Consider the following 22,946-nt stretch of genomic DNA (forward strand, 5'->3'; position numbering starts at 1 on the left):
ATACTGAGCTGATAGTGAGACAGAGAAATTTTTCATAACTTTCCCAGTTTTCTGGCAAGTAGTTTTGTGCTCAGAATCCTAAGTTACAGGACAATTTGAATTCAATATGGACATATGTGATGTTATGATCTTATTCTAGACTACAAATTATCTGAACAGTAGTCATTTAAAATCCTGCCTGCATTCATCACTATAATAACAGAAGTTCTAAATATTTCTTTTTTCTTTGTATCATCTAATATTATTATGAAGTCAAGATATACTCTTAGATGATAACTTAGCATTGTACATTTATTTCAAAATGCTTAATTTGCTATGAAAATGATTTGATTAAGACCAACAAAAATGTGATCTTTTAATACAAGTTTCAAAGTAATCAAACACCCATGGTTGCATTTTAAAGTTTAAAAGAAAAATATGCTAACCTGAAAAATGTATTGAATTTTACTCACTAGATTTAATTTACCAGATTTTGACAAATCTATTCCTATTAATTTCTCAGAAAACTGCTACAAAGAAAACATATCATTTATGAGTCTGTCGAACATAAAAGGACAAAGAAAAACACACTTCTGACAAATAGTATTTCTTTTGTTTGTCGTTTAGTAATGCCATAACAGGTGAACGTGATTTGTATATTTAAAGAAATCATCACAAATTAATTTTTTTATGTTCTTAATTACACAGATTTTAACTACATTGATAAATTTTACTTTCTTCCAGGGTAAATGCCTTTTCTGGAAATAAACATATCACTTGACTTTTTTTTATTACTTTTTGTTTCTGAATTCATGCTTGATAGATCAATTGAGCGCAGTCCTTGAAATAACATTTAAAGTGGACCAAATTAAGATTCCAATAGTGTTAATCTCCCCTTGATGTAATTTAAAATGTGTAAACTGCCACTCGAAATAGAAGTGTAATTCCTGACCTTTAATCATTTGGCAGTCTTTTAGGCATAGGTGAATTACTGCACTGTTATTTGAACTGAAGCATCTCATAATATATATGTAACAGATTTTGTATGATGCAAAACTTTACAGCAAGCTATTTGAATGTTTATTAAAAAAATTCTCAAAATGACATGGAAACATGTTTATTGGATAAATAAAAGCACTTAGACATTAAGAGTGTACATTATTCAATAATTTACATCATCATAAGAAAACTGGGGCATGAGTTAACCAGTACAAACTACCAAACTATATTCATATTCCAGTCATACTCCCTGTAAAACTATTTAATTTTTACCTTAGTAAAGGATGTCTGTTTACATTAATTATTTTAAAGCATCAAAAATGTGAATTGCATTTCAGCAAAAAAATCCTAGTAATATATTCTTTAAGGCTAATGTTTATGTAATTATCTATCTAATGCAAAGTGCAAAAGAACTGTCTGACAACTGGGGTGGATTGGCATGGAACATTAGTTTTGCTAAGAGGAAGGGTTCTGTGGTTAAAAAAAAAAAAAAGTTTGGAAAAAACTGGGTCAAATAAAATTAAATGAGATTTTCTGTACCTTAGGCTTTTTTAAGCTCCCTGAGGAAGGTGAGACTTTCCCAAATACGTTTGGTCATGGAAACTCCTTCTTCACAGACCTCCTATGACCAAAAGTCATAGGAACACCTTTGGAAAAGGATGACTTAGAGAATTGTGTGAAGAAGTTCTAACACAAAGTGTCATTTGGCAAAACTTATATGAGTCATGTCAAGCCATTTTAAAAGTTTTACCTCAACTATGAGCATCCAAATAAGGAAAATTATAAATGACCTCAGAATAGGACAGTAACAACCACCTGTATAAATCAGATGTTAAAATTCCATGCTACTGAGTCATAGTATCACCCTTATTCAACATGAATGATATAGTGTGTTTACATTAGCTTTTTCCTACAACACTTCTAATTAGAATTCGATATCTTTTATGACTCAGTTAACATGCTCTCACATTATCAAATATATGTTCATGAAAAAAAAATTAACAGCCAGAGGACAAAATTACATGGATTATTTATTCACACATTTTTATAAAGCTGACCAAATGAATTCGACAGGTAATTATATAAAATTATCAATATCAACATGAATATACATTACTGCCTTTCTAGGATTTTTTTAAAGTGAAAGTTTATAAAAGGTTTTTGTTCAAGATGCTACCATTCATCCTCCATTTTTAATGAAAAATTTTTAAATGAAAAACTATTAATTTGGTCACGAGCCATATTAAGATTATGACATTTGCACCTTTAAGCTGGAAGATAGTCAGTTAAAGTGTAAGAAAAAATATGTGGTTTATTAAAACTTCTTCATTAAGAAAGACTTTGGGGTGTTTGCCCAGAAAGGGACTGGATTAATTGCAGCAGCTTATACCAGGAATCTTAAATGCTAAGGACCTGGTGACTCCACTTTGCAATTTTTGTTAGTAACACCACTCAAAAATGCTTCCACAATGCCTACCATGCTTAGGACCCACATTACACCTAGTGGTAAAGACTTACTGGTTTACTAATGCCAAAATCACTGGCTAATGTTGTCAAGAAAGTCAAACTTATAATTTCTGAACATTTAAACAAAGTGGTAGATTACTGGAGTTTTTTAAACTTTCTAAACAGTTAACAGCATTATGTATAAACAATTTAGTTTAAAAGGACAAATTTAAATATTGACATTTCATTAAAAATACGTCATTTCCAGAAAATCTAGATTTAGAAAAAGACGCCATTTTAGGTTACCTATAAAGCGCAGAGAAAAAAGTTATGTTTATTAAGAATTTTTTTCCACAGGAGACAATAAAACATATTGAAGAAAAATATATACTGCAAAAAATTTAAAAAGGAAAAACAATGCCTCCTGTAGTTTTATTTCACCATAGTTTAATTTATGGTTCACCTAAGGTGATTTAAGATAAAATTTTAGGAAGTACAATTTTCTTCTTCACAGGCAAAGACTCATGAGTTTCTGTTCTCTGATTATGTGATCAAAGAACAAACCCTTTTACAAAGATGGCGCAAAGTCTAGGCTTCCCCTTCTGGCTCACCCTCAAATACCAACAACTACAAACAAAATTTCCAAGTATAATTTATAACCTTCAGGTAAGTATAAATTAGTTTTATCTAGGCTTTCATCATTTGGTTTCTTATATAATCTATCTTGTAAGTAAGAAAGAAAATTAAAACTAAGAGGTATTTATATCACTTAATCATATCCCAATATTTATTATGCAGATATCCCTAAAGTTATAAATTTATATAAATATTACAAATACAAAAACATCTCTTTTACTGCTTTGCATGGTGAGCTAAAGTAAAAACACATAGAAAGAGAAGAGATTTAACAGACAGGAACATGGAAAAGCCCCAAAAGCTTTAATTCAAAGTAGTTCAGTTCATTTCTTCCAAGCAGAGAAATTCACAGTATTTCTTCAGCCTTCAAATTCTAGACTATCAAATTGTCATAGTGCCCTGCAAAAACTAATACATAAGCAAAATCACCAGCTGGTAACAACAAAATGGTTTTGGTTTTGATTAATTATATTCTACAGAAGCATTTTCACAAAAGGAGAAATTTTGAGTTTCTAAGGCTTGTAACTCAAACCAGTATTAAACTAGTAGGGTAAAGTTGACCCTATAATTCCTACATAACGAAAATAAAACAAAACCTTGAAACACTAAAGAACATGTGAAATATAACCTCTCCTTCAGTTAAAAACAAAACAAACTTGGAATCAGGTTAACAGCAACCATCTGAAATGAGAAATGAACAGTTCCATTACCTATCATAGATGAAAATTTCCTATCTCTCTTAGAAGAAAGACCATCACAAGTAAATTACTCTTTATAAAAGCAATGGTAGTTTTGCCCTTAAAAATGATTTGGAACATAAACTGCCAAAAGTCTGTCATAAAATTTAAAAGTATTTTTATGTTTACTATAAAGTCAAATTGGTATTTCTACCACGATTGAATCTTACATTTGCGTTAAGCTGAAAAACATAAAGAATATGGTCTCTAAAATATATTATTTCCAGTACTGAAACCAGAGATCACTTAAATTTTTTGACAACTGTAAACATATACAAAACACAGTATAAATATCAAAAGTGTAATACAGGATACTTACATCATCATATATGAAACTCACAACCCCTTGTCGCAAGTGGTCTCTTCTCCTAAAGAAATCTTTAAACAAAAAAATTACTTTTTCTGTTATAATTTAAAATCTATAGTTTTAAATACTTGGTGTCCCCAGGTACTAAAAAATGAATAATTTTATAATCAAGTAAATCTTAAGTGATTTTATGTCCCAGGCAACTGAGATATGAAGAAAACTTTCCAAAACTGAGCTATAACAATTTTTCACTATTTATAATCCTAAATTTTTAAAGCCTTAAAGCTCTGATTAGATTTAATAGTGAATAAAGGGGGAAAATACATAATACCATCAACTTGCTGAAGAAAGTGAGGGACACCATTCAAGAAAAAAGCTACATGATACTGTACCCATAAATGGTCCATACCTGTCAATGCTCGAAGCTTCACACAGCAAGCAACATAATCATCAAAGAAAATTCTGCCATTCTTGCTATAACGTTTAACAATAGTAGTTAATGTCTGAGGACTCAACCTATAACCTAGAAAAAGGGATTGCTAGATTAAAACTTTCAAAACTAAACATCAAAAGAACACAACAAACAATGCATTCTTGTTAATAAAGTCATAAAACAAATTAACATTCAAAATTCATTACATAAAAATATACATTAGAAACAAAACACATTCCAATTGAAATTGATCAAAGGTTTCATTACTAATAGTGAAGTGGTACATAATTCTCACAATTCTAGCTTTGTAAAAAAGTGATAGCTAGGAAAAAGAAAATATCTTTTTGTGTTTTTAAAATATATTTTGATTTTGAAATAAGGTCTAGTGTATGTCACAGGTTTTTTTAATGCATCAATATTTCAACCCTGTAATTTTATAGTTCTTTAAAGAATATCAGAGCTCTGGGTGTTTCTGGGAGGACTGGAGGTAGCTGTCCAGTTTTCCCAGCACCACTTATTAAAGAGGCTCTCTTTTCTCCATTGTATGTTCTTGCCTCCTTTGTCATAAATTAGGTGACCATATGTGTGTGGGTTTATCTCTGGGCTTTCTATCCTGTACCATTGAACTATATTTCTGTTTTTGTGCCAGTACCATACTGTCTTGATTACTGTAGCTTTGTAGTATAGTTTAAAGTCGGGGAGCCTGATTCTTCCAGCTCCATTTTTCTTTGTCAAGATTGCTTTGGCTATTCGGGGCCTTTTGTGTTTCCATACAAATTGTAAAATTTTTTGTTCTAATTCTGTGAAGAATGCCATTGGTAATTTGATAGGGACTGCACTGAATCTGTAGATTGCTTTGGAATGGCAATCATCAAAAAATCTACAAACAATAAATGCTGGAGAGGGTGTGGTGAAAAGGGAACCCTCTTGCACTGTTGGTGGTAATGTAAATTGATACAGCCACTATGGAGAACAGTATGGAGATTCACTAAAAAACTAAAAATAGAACTACTACATGACCCAGCAGTCCCACTACTATATCCTGAGAAAACCATAACTCAAAGGACACGTGTACCCCAATATGCATTGCAGCACTATTTACAATAGTCAGGACGTGTAAACAACCTACACGTCCAACGATAGATGACTGGATACAGAAAATGTGGTACATACATACAATGGAATATTACTCAGCCAGAAAAAGGAATGATACCCCAGTGTTCACTGCAGCACTATTTACGATAGCCATGTCATGTAAGCAGCCTAATTGTCCATCAACAGATGAATGGATACAGAAAATGTGGTATATATATATATATATATATATATACACAATGGAATATTACTCAGCCATAAAAGGGAATGAAATTGAGGGCTTCCCTGATGGTGCAGTGGTTAAGAATCTGCCTGCCAGTGTAGGGGACACAGGTTCGAGCCCTGGTCCAGGAAGATCTCACATGTCACAGAGCAACTAAGCCTGTGCGCCACAACTACTGAGCCTGCGCTCTAGAGCCCGCGAGCCACAACTACTGAAGCCCACATGCCTAGAGCCCGTGCTCCACAACAAGGGAAGCCACCACAATGAGAAGCTTGCACATTGCAATGAAGAGCACCCCCGCTCGCTGCAACTAGAGAAAGCCCGTGCACAGCAACAAAGACCCAACACAGCCATAAATAAATAAATAAATAAACCTATAAAAAAAAAGAAAATCAAAGCAAAGGTTATTAGTGATCTTTGCTATCATTCAAACCTATATTTCCCATTGACTATATTGCTTACAAGTGTCTTTTATAGTCAAAGAAAATTTGAGAATCAACATGGTTACTCAGAGGGGGGAGAAATAGGAAAATGTTATTCCATTTTGTCCTATAACCCTTATTCTGTTTCTTCACAGATTTTCATCTTAACCAGTCTTCTTACTATTTCCTTGGTTCTTTATTGTCTAGCCCAGTGGACTCCAAAAGTTTTTGAATGTGTACTTCTATGAGTAAAAAGTTTTGGATCACTCAATCCCATTATATGTGTATTCATTTAGTTTTAAATTCTATACATGAATTACTATTTGATTATTTACATTTTAAAGTATATATAAAACAAATTTAAAAAGAATGGAATAAAAGTAATTAAAAATATAAATTAATATATTCCACTTGTTGCACCCCTAGAGATTCTTATGTATTTAATGAATGTGTACACTTTACTGTGAAGAATGCTGCCTAGAATTATTGTCTTTATATATTAATGGATTAGTAGATTTAGACAAAAGACATTAATCCAGTCAAAGGGAAAAATAATAAAAACAAATGCAACAGAAGATAATTCTATGCATAGCTATAATGAAATACAATCCAGGAAACTTGCTAAAAGTAAATGAAAGGTATAAATTAATAGAAGTCATATATGCAAACTAATGTAATTATATGCAAATAAGCCCTGAGCTTTCTATTAGAGAATTATGATCTGGATGTGGGACTGATAAAATTCATAAGATTTTCCATAGCATTCTCAGTAAAAATAATTTGAATATCTTAAAATATATCTGAAGACCTTAAATTTGAAAAATACAGAATACCTCTTTGTTACACTCAACTGCCTATGTGAACTCTTCGGTGGTTTTCTTTTTTGCAATTGGTTATATTAATTTTCCAACACTGTGCTGAATTAAGAACCAAGTTTAATTCATTAGGAATTAAGACTCTATAGTTGAACTATACATGTTTATATGGCCAGGACTGTCCCTAAAATGACCATCTATTAAAACATCTATTGATACAACGAAACTAATCATGGCTTTGACTTTAAATTGGAATTTGAGGTAATTTGCACTTGGTTCAGATTTCTGAAAGTTAAATAAAATCTTTCAAAAAGTGAGTTCTGTTACAAAAGAATTTTGTTTAAAAATGAGTGTAAATAAAATCACGAAAGTAAATACAATTAAGAAAACTACTTAAAATTGCATTAACTGTAAACAAGTTAAACACCATTTATATTATCACTTTTTGAAAGAAAATAGACTGAGAACCTCAGCTTATCAGAGATACGCTAAAAATAAATTTACAGTCTTTTAAGATATTCTAAAATGTAGACTTCCCATTTTGAGGTCTTCCGGTGTCTGCTGTGTGTTCTACACTACATAAAAAAAAGAAGAAAAACCAAAAAAACAGGTTTTACTGCTAGAAAGCTAGACTATGTATGGAGACCTGTAATTGAGATAAGGCTTTGCTGTCAAATTAGAGATCTTACCAAGTTACAAAAGAATACAATATAAATGGTAAGTGAGTACAAACAATTAGAATAAATTTAAGTATACTCAACAAAGGAAATTCAGAAATTGTTTTATCAACCAGAGTGTATGAAAGATCATCTTTGGAAAACTCAGAAATAAAATGCTTTTGTTAAAGGTCTTAAATCAGAATGTATCTATAACCTTGAAATCAAATTGGACAACAGCTGGTGAAATAATATACCCTTTTATTACTTAGCAAATTTAAACAATTAATATTCATCTGAACAAAGATGACCTGGATCAACTCTAAAGAATTTAATATTCTTACCCATAGCAGCAATGGCTTGATTCAATTCATGACGCTCTACTGTGCCACTTCCGTCTTTATCAACAGTTATGAAATTTTGCTTCCAGGCATTAAGAGCTGCCCAAAGTTCTTTGAATTCATTAAATCCCATTTTTCCTGTGTAATCTCTCTGATAGTTTTATTAACAAAAATAAATTTTGATACCAAAGAATCTACCCGGACCCCAAACTCCAAATAATTGACTAAAATATTGTTAAGTTCACTTCTGCAAGAGTTAGCCAAATTTAGCATATAAATAGATTTCTGTGTAAAAATGGAAAAGAATGGAATTCAAACAGGATGTTACAAAGTACTGTTAAACTCTCTAGTTTACTATGATCATTTATATCTAACAATTGCCTTAATATTCTCTATTCCAATATTTTCTATTTTTAGTCAAGGATACATCCAACATGGCAATCATAATTCTGCAGGTTTCCAAACTGAAGGCTATAAAACATATTTATTATTTGAATTAAATTCTGCCCGATTTTATTTATATAAAATTACAACAATTTCTGTTTTCAAAACAAAACATTTCCACATTGCCAAACATACACAATCACCCAATGAACAAACTTTGAATGTTAGGCATGCAGAGTAAAAAAAGAGACTAAAATAAAAGTTACTACCTTCATACTACTCACATCTAGTAAGGGGATTTGGGTAATTAAATAAGCAATTATAAAATACTGAAAATTAAACAAGTGAAAAGGAGGGCTTCAGTCTTCCTAACACAAATGCCAAGTCAGGTTTAAGTAGAAGTTGTCATACACTGAGATCACATAACTTGAAAGTGTTAGAGATTTGGTTAAAGCTTGGGGTATATGGGAAGGAGAGGCATATGCATATAATGACTTCAGAAAGCCAGATGAGGACCAGGTCATGAAAGTCTTGAATGCCACCCTAAAGTTTTAGACCAATGGAAGTTACTAAAGGATTTTAAGGAACAGAGGGGCAATTCTAAAATTTCCATTTCAGAAACAGTAATTGACGAAGAACATACTAGAGAGTAAAGTAAGATGGATCTGGATGTAGGTAAACCATCTGGTAGTTTACTGCCATCAACCAAGTAAGAAAAAGATGAGCTTCAGAACTGAAAGCAACTGTTTTTTCTCGGGGGAGGGGAAAAGAAAGGAAGAAGAAATAAAGATAACAAGATAGTTTGCTATCTTAAAATCAGGGATTATTAGAAATATTAACACTTTCATATTTAAAGAACTATAACTGAGGACTCACTAGGCAGAATTTAATTTTTCTAAACCTTATCACAATTACATTCAACTAGCATGCTGATTTATCTCAAGACTAATTACACATAGTCCTGATAAAGGAGATATGTCAGTACAGTCAAGTTTACAAAGTTCTTACTAGTAGCTCATTAAAATAAATGAATGAATAAATAAAAATGCTTAAAATTATTTTACTTTATGCTATTTGATAAAATATTTTGAAATTTTTATAAAGAAAAAAACTATTTCAGCTAAATTTTAGACCCATTAAAGAAAATTATAAAACAATCCAAAAGTTAAAAGAGCTTTCTTTGAATGTTTCATATGGTGTCAATGTTAGAATAGGTGTTACAGTATTTTCAGACTGACAATTCAACTGACAGTGAATAGCATGTACTATGAGCCAGGTAGTGTGTGTTTTGTGATTTCACATAAACATGCCAAACCTATCCTAGCCCCAATTTTACAAATAAAGCAACTGTGGCCCAGAAAGATAAAGTTTCCCACGTTCACTAGCTAACAGGTGGAAGAGTCAGGATTGGAGCCCAGTGCTCCTTCATTCAAAAACTACTCAGGCAAGGAGGGGGAGAAATCTCTGGAATGGCATTCCATCATTTTGTCAAGTAAATGACATCTGTTTTGCCTTAAAGTTAACATGGCAGCACACATTCATTAAGTGGGAGAATCTGAATAGATGATAATAAATGACAAAAATTGAGTCATCAAATAAGCAGACCTTCAATCAATCTCAAAATAGGACCAAGTATATGTAAGATTAAGTATCTGACGAAGAATGAAGGGAGAGAATTTTTAGGAAAGTTGACAGATTTTCCCTTTCTTCCCACATCCCATTAGAATGGACAGAATTAAAATGAATTTCTAAAAGTTGTAATCCTTTAGAGAAGAAGAGAATGAGAGAGAAACAAAGGAATAAAATTTTGCAAGTTGGAAAAGTAGGTGGACCTAAGTTGACAACCTAGATCAGAGAAAGTGGCTTCCTGAACTTGCAATAAGACAACCTGAGAAGCAGCCTGGTTATCCTGGAGGATATTCTAAACGTTTAAGGACTGGCAGTACTTCTGAAAATGGGTGTGAATGTAGAGACAAAAACCGAAGGACTGATTGAATGTCTATCTAAGGAGCCTTTAGAGCCCCAAATCCCCTCCTTGCTTCAGCTACATGGATGGCTACTCCCACGCCGGTAGACATCTGGGGTTTTATTCTCTGGAGAGGGCTGTGCACTGCAGGAAACCAGGCACAGCTGAGGACAGGACTATCTACTAAAACAAGGAAATTCAATGACAATTTACAAGACTGAGAACGCTGATGAGTCCTCCCTCCTCCGCTCCAGACAGAAGATCAACTGGACAACCAGCCCCAAAGGAAATCCCGAAAGATCCTGATACCCAGTGCTGGAGGACACACTGCCCAGCCAAACCACCAGACTCTGAAGTCTACAGTCAACACCCAGCCTGGCTCTCAGGGCTTCTAACTGGCATTTTAGTTAAATATGAGCAAGCTAGGATCATCAGACACCTGAGAAAAGCACCTAACATGAAAGACAGCCAAACAAACAACGTGGGAAAAAAAACTGGAGGAAGTAGGTTATGTAGGAAGAAAAAAGCTTAAAAAAAATACATTAACAATCTCAGAGATAAGGGAAGACATCGCATTCATGAAAAAAGAACAAAGGCTCTTGGATTTTAAAAACATGATAGGAGAAATGAAAGACTCAATGGAAGTTTTCGAAAATAAAGATGAGTGCTCGCTTCAGCAGTACATATACTAAAATTGGAACAATACAGAAAGTAGCATGGCCCTTGCACAAGGATGACACACAAGTTTGTTCTGTGAAGCGTCCCATAGTTAAAAAAGAAAAAGAAAATAAAGTTGAGGAAATTTCCCCAAAAGTAGAGGAAAATAAGAGGTAGGAGAGAAAAGGTAAGAAAAGTGACCCAGTCCAAAGACACATTCCAGAAAGAGAAAATGGAGAAAACAGCGCTGAACTAATGCAAATGAGTCTCCAGATTAGGAGTGCCCACTGCATTCCCCACACAACCAGGCACAGCACTGTGACATTTCACACTAGGGACAAAGAAGATCTCACAAGCCTCCACACAGTAATAATAAACGACATACAGGCAGGAAACAAAAAGATAAAGCAACAATGGAAGCTGGAAACAATGGAGCAATACCTTTAAAATTCTAAGTCAAAATGATTTGTAATCTGGAGTTCTATACCTGGCCAATCACTTAATTCTGAGGATAGAATGAAAGCATTTTCAGAGAAAGTCTCAAAAAATTTACCTCCCATGCACTTTTATTAAGAAGCTAATTCAATATATTTTATCAAATTTAAAATGACAACAAGGGATGGAATGAAGGGGAGATTCAACTCAAGAGAGAGAAGAAAGGGCTCCAGGAGTGCAAGCATGACAGCTATGCACAGAAAACGAAGCACAACAGAAAGCTCCTGGATGAAGATTAATTTCAGAAAAAGCAAAAAGTTACATTAAAAGAAAAATTAATCATATATTATTACAAGACTCAGGAAGAGCATTTAGATAGTAACAATAAGGCAAATATTGATTAGTGAGCTAATGAAAATTACTTAACAGCAGATGGATGAGGGAGCTCCTGTGTAGAGTACAGGGACACAGGTGAGAGGGTTACATCCTCATCACCCACGGCAGGACATAATAATTGATGATCATTAAAAGTGAAAATCCATAGTGATAAAGGCATGCTATTTTGAGATATGGAGGCAAATTTCAAAAGAATTAGCTGAAGAACTTTAAAGAGATTTTCTCTGCGAGTGGTTAACATTGGGGAGGGAGGAATGCATGCTGAACAGTATTTTCATAACAAGCTTTGCAGAATTATTTGGTTCTTTGAACTATGTGCATGTATATGTGATAAACAATTTTTTTAATATTTTAAGTATGGAAACAAAAAAGTTAGAAAATGAATTTCCTAGTCCAATTTTAACGGAGAAAAAAAGAGATCTCACGAGAAAAAGTTCCACTAATTCCAGACTGTGTTAAACATTTCTGAAGTTCTTCAGCATCCACTTCACCATCCTGTTACAAAATAATTATAACCTGATTAATAAAATCAGCTGTATAAAAGCATACTAAAATGCTAACTAACTGTTCTAGGCCGATCAATAAATAGGCAATCTTCAAAATACTACTCTATTATCAACTACAAAATTATAGAGATAATTATTGACGGCAAAGGCACATTAGAGAACATCACACAACATGAATACTTTTTTCACAATCAAATTTTATTCTATTAAATTATTCAGGTATTTCAAATATAAGTTATATTCTCTGCTTCTGAAAAATAGCATAATCACTCTGTCCTATAATAGTGCAAAGTAATACCTTGTGAGAATCATTATACCTCTACTTAGAATAGTTAGAAAAATGCCTAAAATGCTAAAATGCGTTCAGAGAAGTCTCAAACACTTTCCTTTCATGCCCATTTTGAGAGGAGATTATTTCTAAAGGATACTCAATCTTTAACTGGGAAGAGAAAATATCTTTTTCCTCCACAGCATTAACCTCAGCAAAGTTTTAGAGTCCCCTCTGATTTTTTGTCCAAATATTCTTGTTTGACCTTCTTACGGGAAAAAAAATTTTTTTATCACAAGTAACCACAATGGAAGTGAACCAGGTTGAATACTCTCATTATGTTTCAGTACCTCATCCTATTTTCTACAAAAATAAAGAGTTAATTTACTTGGAAGCATCACATACACTGTCACAAATTCAAAACAACAGCTCTGAGAAAGGATTAAGGAGGCAAATTTAAAACACGTAATTTGTAAGAACCCAAGAAAAAAACATAACTTTTACCAACTACTTCTAAGAAGTATTATAGACACTTCTAAGGAGTATTATAAACATTATCAGGCAAGTGAGAGACTAGCCTTTAAATATAAGGAAGTTTAAGAAAACTCAGTAGTCACAGTAATGTTTTAATGCGATATTAAAAAAATTAACGCAAAAATTCTGTGAATAAATATCCAGTTTTTAAACAAAGGATCTGACCCTGTGCTTGCATCATTCACTTCATTTGTCTCTTGATTTTGACCCTGTTTAGGTCTATCAAGCCTGTTAGATTTACCTGACGGTTTTACATTTTTAAGATATTAAAGTATGTACTGGTTTATTTATTGTATTTTAGTCTGCTTGTTTCTGGAAAATAAACCCAAGTATTTATTAGAACAACTTAACTCAAGGCAAAGGATTTTATATTTCAGTGAAGTCTGATCCTGGACACAATCTAGGTGGGGAAAATCACAAAACCGCTAGGTACGGAAGGGTGACACGGAGAGAGGAAGGGAAACGTGGAAGGGGACAAAAGGTTAGGGGAGGGGTGAGGAGAATAAACAAAAACTTCACTCACTGTAAGTTTAAGGAACCAATATTCCAAAGTATGTGGAAAAATCTAATGTTCAGAAAGACAGTCCACAAGAATGAACCATTTCAGAACAAATTCATACAGGATGAAAGAATTTTATAGAGCAATCATTAAAACAAGTATGCTAAGAAAATGCAGAGAAATAAATGAACAGATATGTTCCATTTAGAAAGAATAAGAAATTCATCCATTTAACATATATCTGTTGAACAACCTAACACGTTCAAGCACCATTAAATGGACTAAGTACCAAGCTGTGTCCAAAACAAATTCCTCGCCTTCATAGAGGTTACATTTTAGTGGTGGGAGAGAGGCGGTAAAGCAGAAATTACATCTGATGGTAGTAAGTGCTGAGGGAAAAAATACAGCAGAGTAAAGGTGCTAAGAAGGAGTGTTGTGGAGTACGGCGAGGAGGCCAATGGTATTTTACATAGATGGTAAAGCAGAGCCTTTTGGTAAAGCAGGCGAATTTTGAGAGAGATTTGAAGAAAGTGAAGGAGCGAGCTATGCAGACATCTGAGGGAGAGTGCTCTAGGCCCGAGTTGTCCAAAACAGAAGCCACTAGCCCCACATTCCACCGAGCACTTAAATGTGCCTAGTCTGAACAGAGGTGTTCTGTTAGTGTAAAATACACACCAGATTTCCAAGACTTAGTAACCACGACATAGAGTAAAATATCTTATTAATAAGTTTTACATGATTACATGTTGAAATGTTAATCTTTTTTGATACACTGGGTTAGATAAAATATTCTATTAAAATTAATTTCACCTATTTCTTTTTACTCCTTAAAATGCACTACTTGGAGGCTTGAGAACTACACATGTGGCTTGCGTTTGTGGCTCACACTCTATTTAATTTGGACAGTGCAGTTCTAGGCAAAGAGAACAAGTGTAAGGGTCGGAGGATGTTCTTGGTGTTGCTATCATCTTCACTCACTCACCTTGAGCACGCCTCTCCCTGTACCGTTATCATTTCCCACAGGTCTATCTCCCTGACTAGACAGAGATCGTCTAGGTCAGTATCTGAGTTTCATTTACCTTTCATCCCCAGACCCTAGCCCAGTATCTAGTACAAAGCAAGTTAGCTGTTTGGTAGAATGTAGATAATTCCTTTGGTTCTTCACTAAACTGTAGTCATTTCTGACAGTTTGTAGCCATATTCATTTACTATTTCAAAAGGTTGAAACTATTACAATTTCTCATTCAAGTATGGATTAAATTTAAAAGTCTAAAACCTAATTAACGAATGAAATTCTATTTTGCATGTGTTTTTATAGAATTTTGGAGTTTTTCTAATAACCTGAATAGCTTTGCAGAAAGTTACTTATCACTATCAGAAAGCATTATCCTGGTACACTACATCCCACTAGTATTTAATACATTTTATAAAAACATGTTATCTTAATTAACTAACAAGCAGTGTCTTCCTAAATTATAAGGAGAAAATCCAAGGGATCATTTTGGATCTCTTTACAGGCAGTTTGAGCTGAGGATTGTGATCAACTATCTAAACCCTCAACTAAATTACCTATCATTAGGGGTAGAAAACTGCATTTTCTAATTAAATATTAAGAGCTTTAGATAGATAATTAACAAAAAATCAATTGCCCTTGGTTGGGTTAACTGATAGGCAGCAAGATTTTGAAATGATATTCAAGTTCAAGTCCTATTTGTTAGGCTAATCAATCTTAATCTCTACTTACTCATCTATAATAAAAGAGCACATCCATCTGGCCTACCTCACAGAGCTGCTGTGTGGAAAAATGCAAGCAGTGTGCACATTAAAGTTGAAGTTGTTGGTATTATCAAGGTGCTTCTGTGTGTATACGTGTGTGCCTGTGTGTATTTATGAACGTACTAACCAGAATTTCCCTGAATCAACTGATGATTGAATCATTACTGTTAGGAAAACATCCTCCTATAAAAAGGGACACTGCAGAAACTTTTAATTGGACATTTCTCAGAGTATCTTTAATTATGAGGCCTATCAAAAAAGAATATAGCTGCAGAGGTGAGTTTGGTAACTAGGTTCTAGGATCATAATGTATAAATCTGATACTACACTTGAACCCTTAAAGCCAGACAAAATTCGTCATATAAGAGAACTGTCTAAATATTTGGATGAAAAATTGAAAATGAGATAGTTTATGCATCCATTCAATGACTAATATAATCCTAGTGCCTCCTGGGTAAGAGACAATATGACAAGGGCCACGTCCTTATGGAATTTAATTATTCAAAAGCACAAGACTGAAAAATTTAAGGAAAGTATCAAATAGTACAATCATAGCAAATTATTGTTGACAACTGTTACAATGAAATAGTTCTTAAGTCAAAAAAAGTCTCTAAATATATATGTCTGGTTCTTACGTTTTAAGTTGTAATTTTATAAAATGGATTTATTATATAGTCAGCTATAGATAACATACTTATTCCCAGTATTATACTTAAGAGTTCTTTGCAGATAAGAGTGGCATAATGCAACAGTTAGGATTGCATTTAACTACAAAACAATTAGAAAATGTTATAAAAGGGGCTTAAACAAATCAATGTTTATTGTTTTTATACAAGAAGTCTGGGGCTATGCAGAACAAGACTCTGTGGCAACTTAATGAGGCCATCAGTCTCTTTCCATGTTTCCACATTCCCCATCCATAGGCCTTTATCTCAAGCTTGTTGCCTCAAGATCACAATGTGGCTGCAGCACCTCCATACTGCAAGTCCCCTTTCCAGGCAGTAGGATGAAGGCAGAGAAAGGGCCAACACTAGTTCCAGGAAAGCTTTCCTCATTTGGAAAAGGAAAGCATCCCAAAGAAATTACACCTACATCTCAATGGCCAGTCTTATGGCACATGGTTACCTTTATAGAAAGGTGTCTGAGATGGTATTAGGGCTTTCCAACCGCTACCACACGTGAAAAGGGAAAAGGAGGTTTTGAATGGAATTCGGGTAGCCAAAACAAAGTGTCTGCCACATGTAATAATTCTGTGCATATCCTCTATTTCTAGAAAGGCATATGGGACCTAGTGAACATTTAAGTGATTGAATAATGAATGGAAAATTTTATCAAACTTCTATGAAATTCTATGCACTCAATAAATCATTCTTGACCACTATAAAAGAAAAGAGACATGGACTGTGACTGAGACCCAAGTATGAATCTCTGTCTCTGCTCATTAGTCTGGTATTTGTCCCTTCGTTCTGCCTTGTTTCCTTTATCTTTTCCTGATTTGCTTTACCATCCTCAAGCCTCTCCCGGAAACATCCACAATTTACAAGTCTCCTTTGTGATACTCTGCCCCAGCTTCCTCAAGGAGGTTTACATACAATCTCTTTTTCCCAGATCCTATCTGGCTCAGTCTCCACGCACCACCCTGGTTACTCCTAGCGTGTCAGACATCAAACTAACAGACTTTTTAATGAGATAATTATGACTACCCTCATCTCTGAGCTCAAGAAGAAAATGAGTCTAGATAAGTTTAAAATGCAAGTTTCATATACATTTAAAATGACACACTAAATAAAAGAGCTGACATTTGTTTTAAGTTGCAATCAGTTTTTAAAACTGATATTTGTGCTATATATTTAGGATTTTACCTGGTCAGCAACAGCAGTGAAGTATGTCCACATGGGGTCTCCCGCTGAGGAATAACTGTCCGGATAAGCTGGGTATGCAGGGTATCCACCAGGGAGCACAGCTGGCCCTGTTCCTGGCATTGGCTGTCCCATTTGCATCTGATTGCTAAAATTTCCAAGCTATAAAAGTGAAAAAGGAGAAGGTTATTAATACAAATATTACCCATTATCCACTGAAGTTGGTTTAAAAGAAAATACTTATGAGAAGTCCATTCAAAAGCAAAACTCGAGTTACTGAAAGCTCCCAAATTATCACAAAAGCTGTTAGCTACAAACTGCGAGATGCCCTGCATTACTTAATTCAGCTCATCAACAAATGTTATCCAACATGTTTTAAAGTGTTAAAGAAAAAAGAAGTCTCTAGCCTCTAAGAATGAGGCACACTTTAAAAAAGTAAAAAATACAAGAAGCAAAAAGTAAAAAATACAAGAAATTTTCACCTAGAGTAAAACTAAGAAGTAGTATACCTAAAATACAAGAAACTTTCACCTAGAGTAAAACTAAGAAGTAGTATACCTAAAGACACATACATAGAATACATGGGAAATACAATACAACAAAACTGTGAATGAATCATGGGAAGATGCATAGGGCTAACATCCCCTCCACTAGAAAATATTTATTTTTTAAAAAGCAAGATATCAATGAACAGAACAATAAAGTGATAATTCCAACAATAGTCCTCTTCAAAACTGATAAGAATAAAAACAATGAGAATACCAATAATAATAATACTCAGCTAATGTTTATTGAGAGCTTTTTATATTGCAGGTACTGTTCTAACGACTTTCCATCTACCATGTGATTTGATTTCCCAACAACTCAGTGAGATATGAAAGTACTATCCTTTTTTCAGTTGAGAACGTGAAACTTCAAGAGGTTTCCTGAATTAGTTAAGGTCAAATGGCTAGTAAGAAATAGATCATGATTCAAATATAAAGCTGACCCCAGAGACTACATACTGTTTGTTTCCTGCTATGGCTCTGGTTACTGTCTTCTTTTCACTTTGGAACTTGGTATACACTTTTTTATATCTTAGAGAGATATTTTGCTCACTGTTTTTAATGAGTCTGGAGGAGGAATAAGTATCAAGATTGTTCATTATTCCATTTGGAACAAAAATCTTGATCTGCATCTTTGAAGAATAAGCAGAAATTGATGGGCAAAAAGAGAAAAGAATTCTAAGAGGGGGAAAAAGGCAAAAGGTAGGAGCCTTTAGTGGCAGTTTGAAAAGCTGCAGCATGGGATATGGTAAAGGCAAAAGGTATGCAGAAAGTATGGGAGCTCCAGGAAATGTGTTCAAGGATCAAAAACTAGATTATGAAGCAATGAAGTATAAGAAAGGGAACAATAAACATTAAAACAATATAATGAATTTGAAAAAAAAGTAACTTTAAAAGTTATTCTTTGCAAAGAGACAGACTGTCAAAGGAGAGGCCAATTTCTGGAATAAAAAAGAGAAGTGTATATAACCACAAAGAGAAGTCAAATTAAAAAATACATATTAACAAATGCTTATGAACACCTCTTTACCAATACATTTGAAAATGTAGGTGCTTCCCTCGTGGCGCAGTGGTTAAGAATCCGCCTGCCAATGCAAGGGCCATGGGTTCGAGCCCTGGTCCAGGAAGATCCCACATGCCGCAGAGCAACTAAGCCCGTGTGTCACAACTACTGAGCCTGCACTCTAGAGTCTGCGAGCCACGAGCCACAACTACTGAAGCCCGCGTGCCTAGAGCCCATGCTCCACAACAAGAGAAGCCACCGCAGTGAGAAGCCCACGCACGCAATGAAGAGTAGCCCCAGCTCTCCCCAACTAGAAAAAGCCCGCGCGAGGCAATGAAGACCCAACATAGCCAAAAATAAAATAAATAAATAAAATAAAGTTTAAAAATTAAAAAAAAAATGTAAATGAAATGGGCCTTCTAAAAGTATCTAAATTCTATAAATTACAAATATTGATTCAAGGAAAAAAAACTTCCTATTTCTAATAAGGGTAACTAGGATAAGATCAATCTACACACACACAAAAAAAATTTTCATAAAATATTATTTTTTAATATTAAAGGAAAAAGGTAAAATTTCCTCACTCATACGGGGAAACTTCCAGGCCAATACTGGGGGACAAGTCTAGACCCAGAGGTAAAAGGATTAGCGAAATTCCCAAAGCAGCTTTTGCTCTGAGGCAAAAAACAAACACCTAGACTTTGGTTCCAAGGCCTGCCTCCAAGGACGTGGAGGGCAATCAAGGCCTGGGGCATATCCAAGAAATTAAGGCTTACTGGAGACCCTCACACCTTAAGCTTCACAGAAGGAAAACTGAAAAAACTTTTTTCTAAGAAGAGAGGCCAAACTAAATATAAGCCTATTAGCGAAAAGCTCATGTTGAGGTGGTGCCAGGAGACTGGCTATAGACCCTCTACTGTGGCATCTCCATGTGTGCCTGGAGGGTTCAGCATACTTGTTTTTTAATCAAAGTCAGGCAAGCAGTATTATATGAAGAACCTGGCCTTAGGAATAACCTTCTATCTACCTTTCCTTCCTGTCTCGCAATATTAACTTCTCCAAAATCCAAAAATGTCAGAGCCTGGTGGAGGCCAGATTAAAGATGGTTGCAAATTCTTTGCAACCTTTCCCCTGCAAAGGCAAAGACTTTCTCTACTCCCTTGAATCTGGGCTGGGCCTGTTTCAGCTTTATCTGGTAGAAACTGCACCACATGCATTCCAGGCTTAAGACTTTAAGAGGACACACAGCTTTAGTTTCTCTCTTAGAACATGGCCAGCATGAAGAAGCTCAAGACCCATGTGGAAGGGCCCACATGGAGGGAAACTCAGACCCCTAGCCTACAAAGTAAACCCTGAAGAGTAGTTTATAATAAATTCATATTTCAAGTTGTCTTCCCAATAGTTTCAAATGAATCAAAACTGACCATTTGGTCATCATTGTCATGACCTGGTAATGCGACTGAAGAAAACCTTGGACTTGTGTCAGCAATGTCATTTTCATGTAGTTTTGCACACTTTTGAATCTTTAGTATTCTCTTTGATCCCTAGTTTCGTCCCAGAAATTTTCAACTACTTGTCCATTTTGTGAGGGTTACTTTGGATAAACTAGATCATATAATCTGTAACCCTGGAGAATTCTGCACATATAAACTGTGTAATAAGTCACAACAGGCTGCATAGAACTCCACTTCATACCTCAGGATACCAGCTGTACCTTATGTCAGTGTTCTTCAAACATTTGCTTCCCTATCCCTAAAACAATGTTGAAAAGTTATATACTTTTCCCCACAGTTTATGTTGACATTTGACATTCTTAAGTCAAATGTATTAGGCATTAAGCAATGCCTAATACACTGTAAATCTTGACATTCACAAATGATGTCTTACATCACTCTTTGGAAAGTATCCGTTGCTATCTACATACTATAATGACCTGATACTTGCTCCTATCCATTTTTTTTTTTAAGAGAAATGAAAAGGCTCTTCTGGAACACTCAGAAATTTTACCTTTTTCCTTTTATTCTTGGAACTTATTTTTTATTCTATTTCTTCCTCATCTGTATAAGCTTTCTATGCTTAAAATGTATCATTATGCTTGAAAATACTGATCACACTATAACACTTACCTAAAATAAAAATATGTATGTAAACTGAAATTTTAAATTTTGTTTTATTTCCTGTTACCATAATGGATACTACAGTCACAACTCCCAACTCCCAAAAGTGATGCAGGATAAACGGTTACGTAAGAAAGTATAATCTTCTCCACCTCCCCACTCCCCCATCCCCGCCCCCAAATTCTAGAAGAACACTGTCCTTGGTAGAATAGTAAACATTAGGAGACATTTAGCATACCTTTATTTATTCATAAGCAACATAGAGAACAGAAAAGAAGTGGTCAAAAAATTCAGGAAAAGGATGTCTAGCAAAACCGGGGAGGAGGGGGTTAGGAGGATTGGACGGAGGGCGCACCACAAAAGATTACTGGAACAAGAAAAAGGATGCTTTGTTCCTCCATTCCAGGGAAGAAATTTCTAAAAACACTCCACACCCTTGGCTCCACAAGGACTCGTCTAAGGGTTCCTCAGGGACCAGAACACCTGCGGCTCCCCGCTCGGCCCCAGCCCCGGCTTCCTACACGGCGCGAAGTCCCGGCGCCGCCGAGTACCAGAGGCGGGCGAAGTTAGCAGGCACCGCCCGCCGGAGCGCCACACCCCGCGGAGGCAGAGGCCGCGCCGAAGCGGCCAGGACTCACCCGTCCTCCGTATCGCGGGTAGGCCATGACAATCTTGCGAACGTCAACCGTCACCCTCCGAGTCAGCGTCCGCCAGGCTGGGAGAAAAGCGGAGGTACAGCTGCAGGTGAAAGTGAGATTGACGGACTCGCCGGCCGCGCCGTTCACTTCCTCGAGACCAACCCCCCCGGAGTCCAGCTCTGCCCTACTCAGCTCGGATTGGCTGAGACCGGCCCTTCGGAGCCTATAGTACCTAAGCCCGCCCCTTTCCCGAGGCTAGTCCCATCCATCTCGTCTCTGATTGGCTTCACGCGGCCAACCTTTTCCTACTCCTCTTTTATTGACTCGCTCGGGTCTTGCGCTCTCTCCTCGCTAAACCGAGAATCCTTTGCAACAGTAACTTCCACCCTCTTTGGAAAGGCTCTGTAGGTCGGTTTCTTTTCTCCTTAGAAACCCAGACCAGCAAGTGCATGACCTCTTTTAACCTCCACTCTTTTGAAGCTGGGCTACCGAATACTTATATATGAATTTCAAAACTTGAAGAGTTACTTACATCTATTTTTCCGTAGCGTTGATGTCACATCATCAAAACTATGAAACCTTGACCTCTACTCCAAAGGTAGTGCTTCTGAGCTAAAACTCTCTTGACACCAAGTTTTACCAAAAGGTTATTATAGTTTGTTAGATAAATGGTGACCAGAAGTTGCCAGATTTAGCAAATAAAAATACAGATGTCCAGTTAAATTTTTTTTTTTTTTTTTTTTTGCGGTACGCAGGCCTCTCACTGCTGTGGCCTCTCCCGCCGCGGAGCACAGGCTCCGGACGCGCAGGCCCAGCGGCCATGGCTCACGCACCCAGAAACTCCGCGGCATGTGGGATCCTCCCGGATCGGGGCACGAACCCGTGTCCCCTGCATCGGCAGGCGGACTCTCAACCACTGCGCCACCAGGGAAGCCCTAGTTAAATTTTATTCTAAAAAAAAATGAAAATTTTAAAATATGAGTATGTCCCAAACATTGCATGGATCATACTTATACCAAAAAAATTATTCGCTGTTTACACGCTGATAATATACAAGGCATCCTATATATTATCTGGCAACCCGACAAATGACTCAACATTTGGGCAAACTCTTTTAAGTTGTGCCTCCTAATTATATCTGTAAGGTCGGATCTTAACAAACGGCACCGCGAAACAGAGGAAAGCTTCAAGTGAGCTTTATTAGGGAGCGCTCGCGGGCGAGGTTCACTGATACGAGAGAAAGGGGCCAGAGAAGTCGCTCCCGGGCGAGGGTT

The 22,946-nt window shown here is 35.5% G+C and overlaps 1 protein-coding gene and 1 non-coding gene across 3 annotated transcripts; one reads left to right on the forward strand and one right to left on the reverse strand.

Annotated features, from left to right (window-relative positions):
• Positions 1-675: 675 nt before the first annotated feature.
• Positions 676-21,836, reverse strand: GCA (grancalcin). Of its 2 annotated transcripts, none has more exons than XM_067741726.1 (8): positions 21,673-21,836; positions 17,373-17,531; positions 12,353-12,422; positions 8,517-8,560; positions 8,093-8,240; positions 4,514-4,627; positions 4,117-4,175; positions 676-3,468 (listed from the first exon to the last, which is right to left on the reverse strand). In XM_067741726.1, exons 1-8 carry the CDS (start codon positions 21,697-21,699, stop codon positions 3,442-3,444), a joined length of 648 nt encoding a protein of 215 aa, XP_067597827.1. In that variant the 5' UTR covers positions 21,700-21,836; the 3' UTR covers positions 676-3,441. The 2 variants fall into 2 exon arrangements, with proteins under 2 accessions (XP_067597827.1, XP_067597826.1); XM_067741725.1 differs by having other exon boundaries at positions 676-3,741.
• On the forward strand, positions 11,104-11,212 carry LOC137226925 (U6 spliceosomal RNA). The gene has a single exon (XR_010944613.1). It is a non-coding gene; the product is annotated as a U6 spliceosomal RNA (small nuclear RNA).
• Positions 21,837-22,946: the final 1,110 nt, after the last annotated feature.

The sequence above is a fragment of the Pseudorca crassidens genome, chromosome 6, assembly GCF_039906515.1.
Source record: "Pseudorca crassidens isolate mPseCra1 chromosome 6, mPseCra1.hap1, whole genome shotgun sequence".
In the NCBI taxonomy this organism is placed as follows: Eukaryota; Metazoa; Chordata; class Mammalia; order Artiodactyla; family Delphinidae; genus Pseudorca; species Pseudorca crassidens.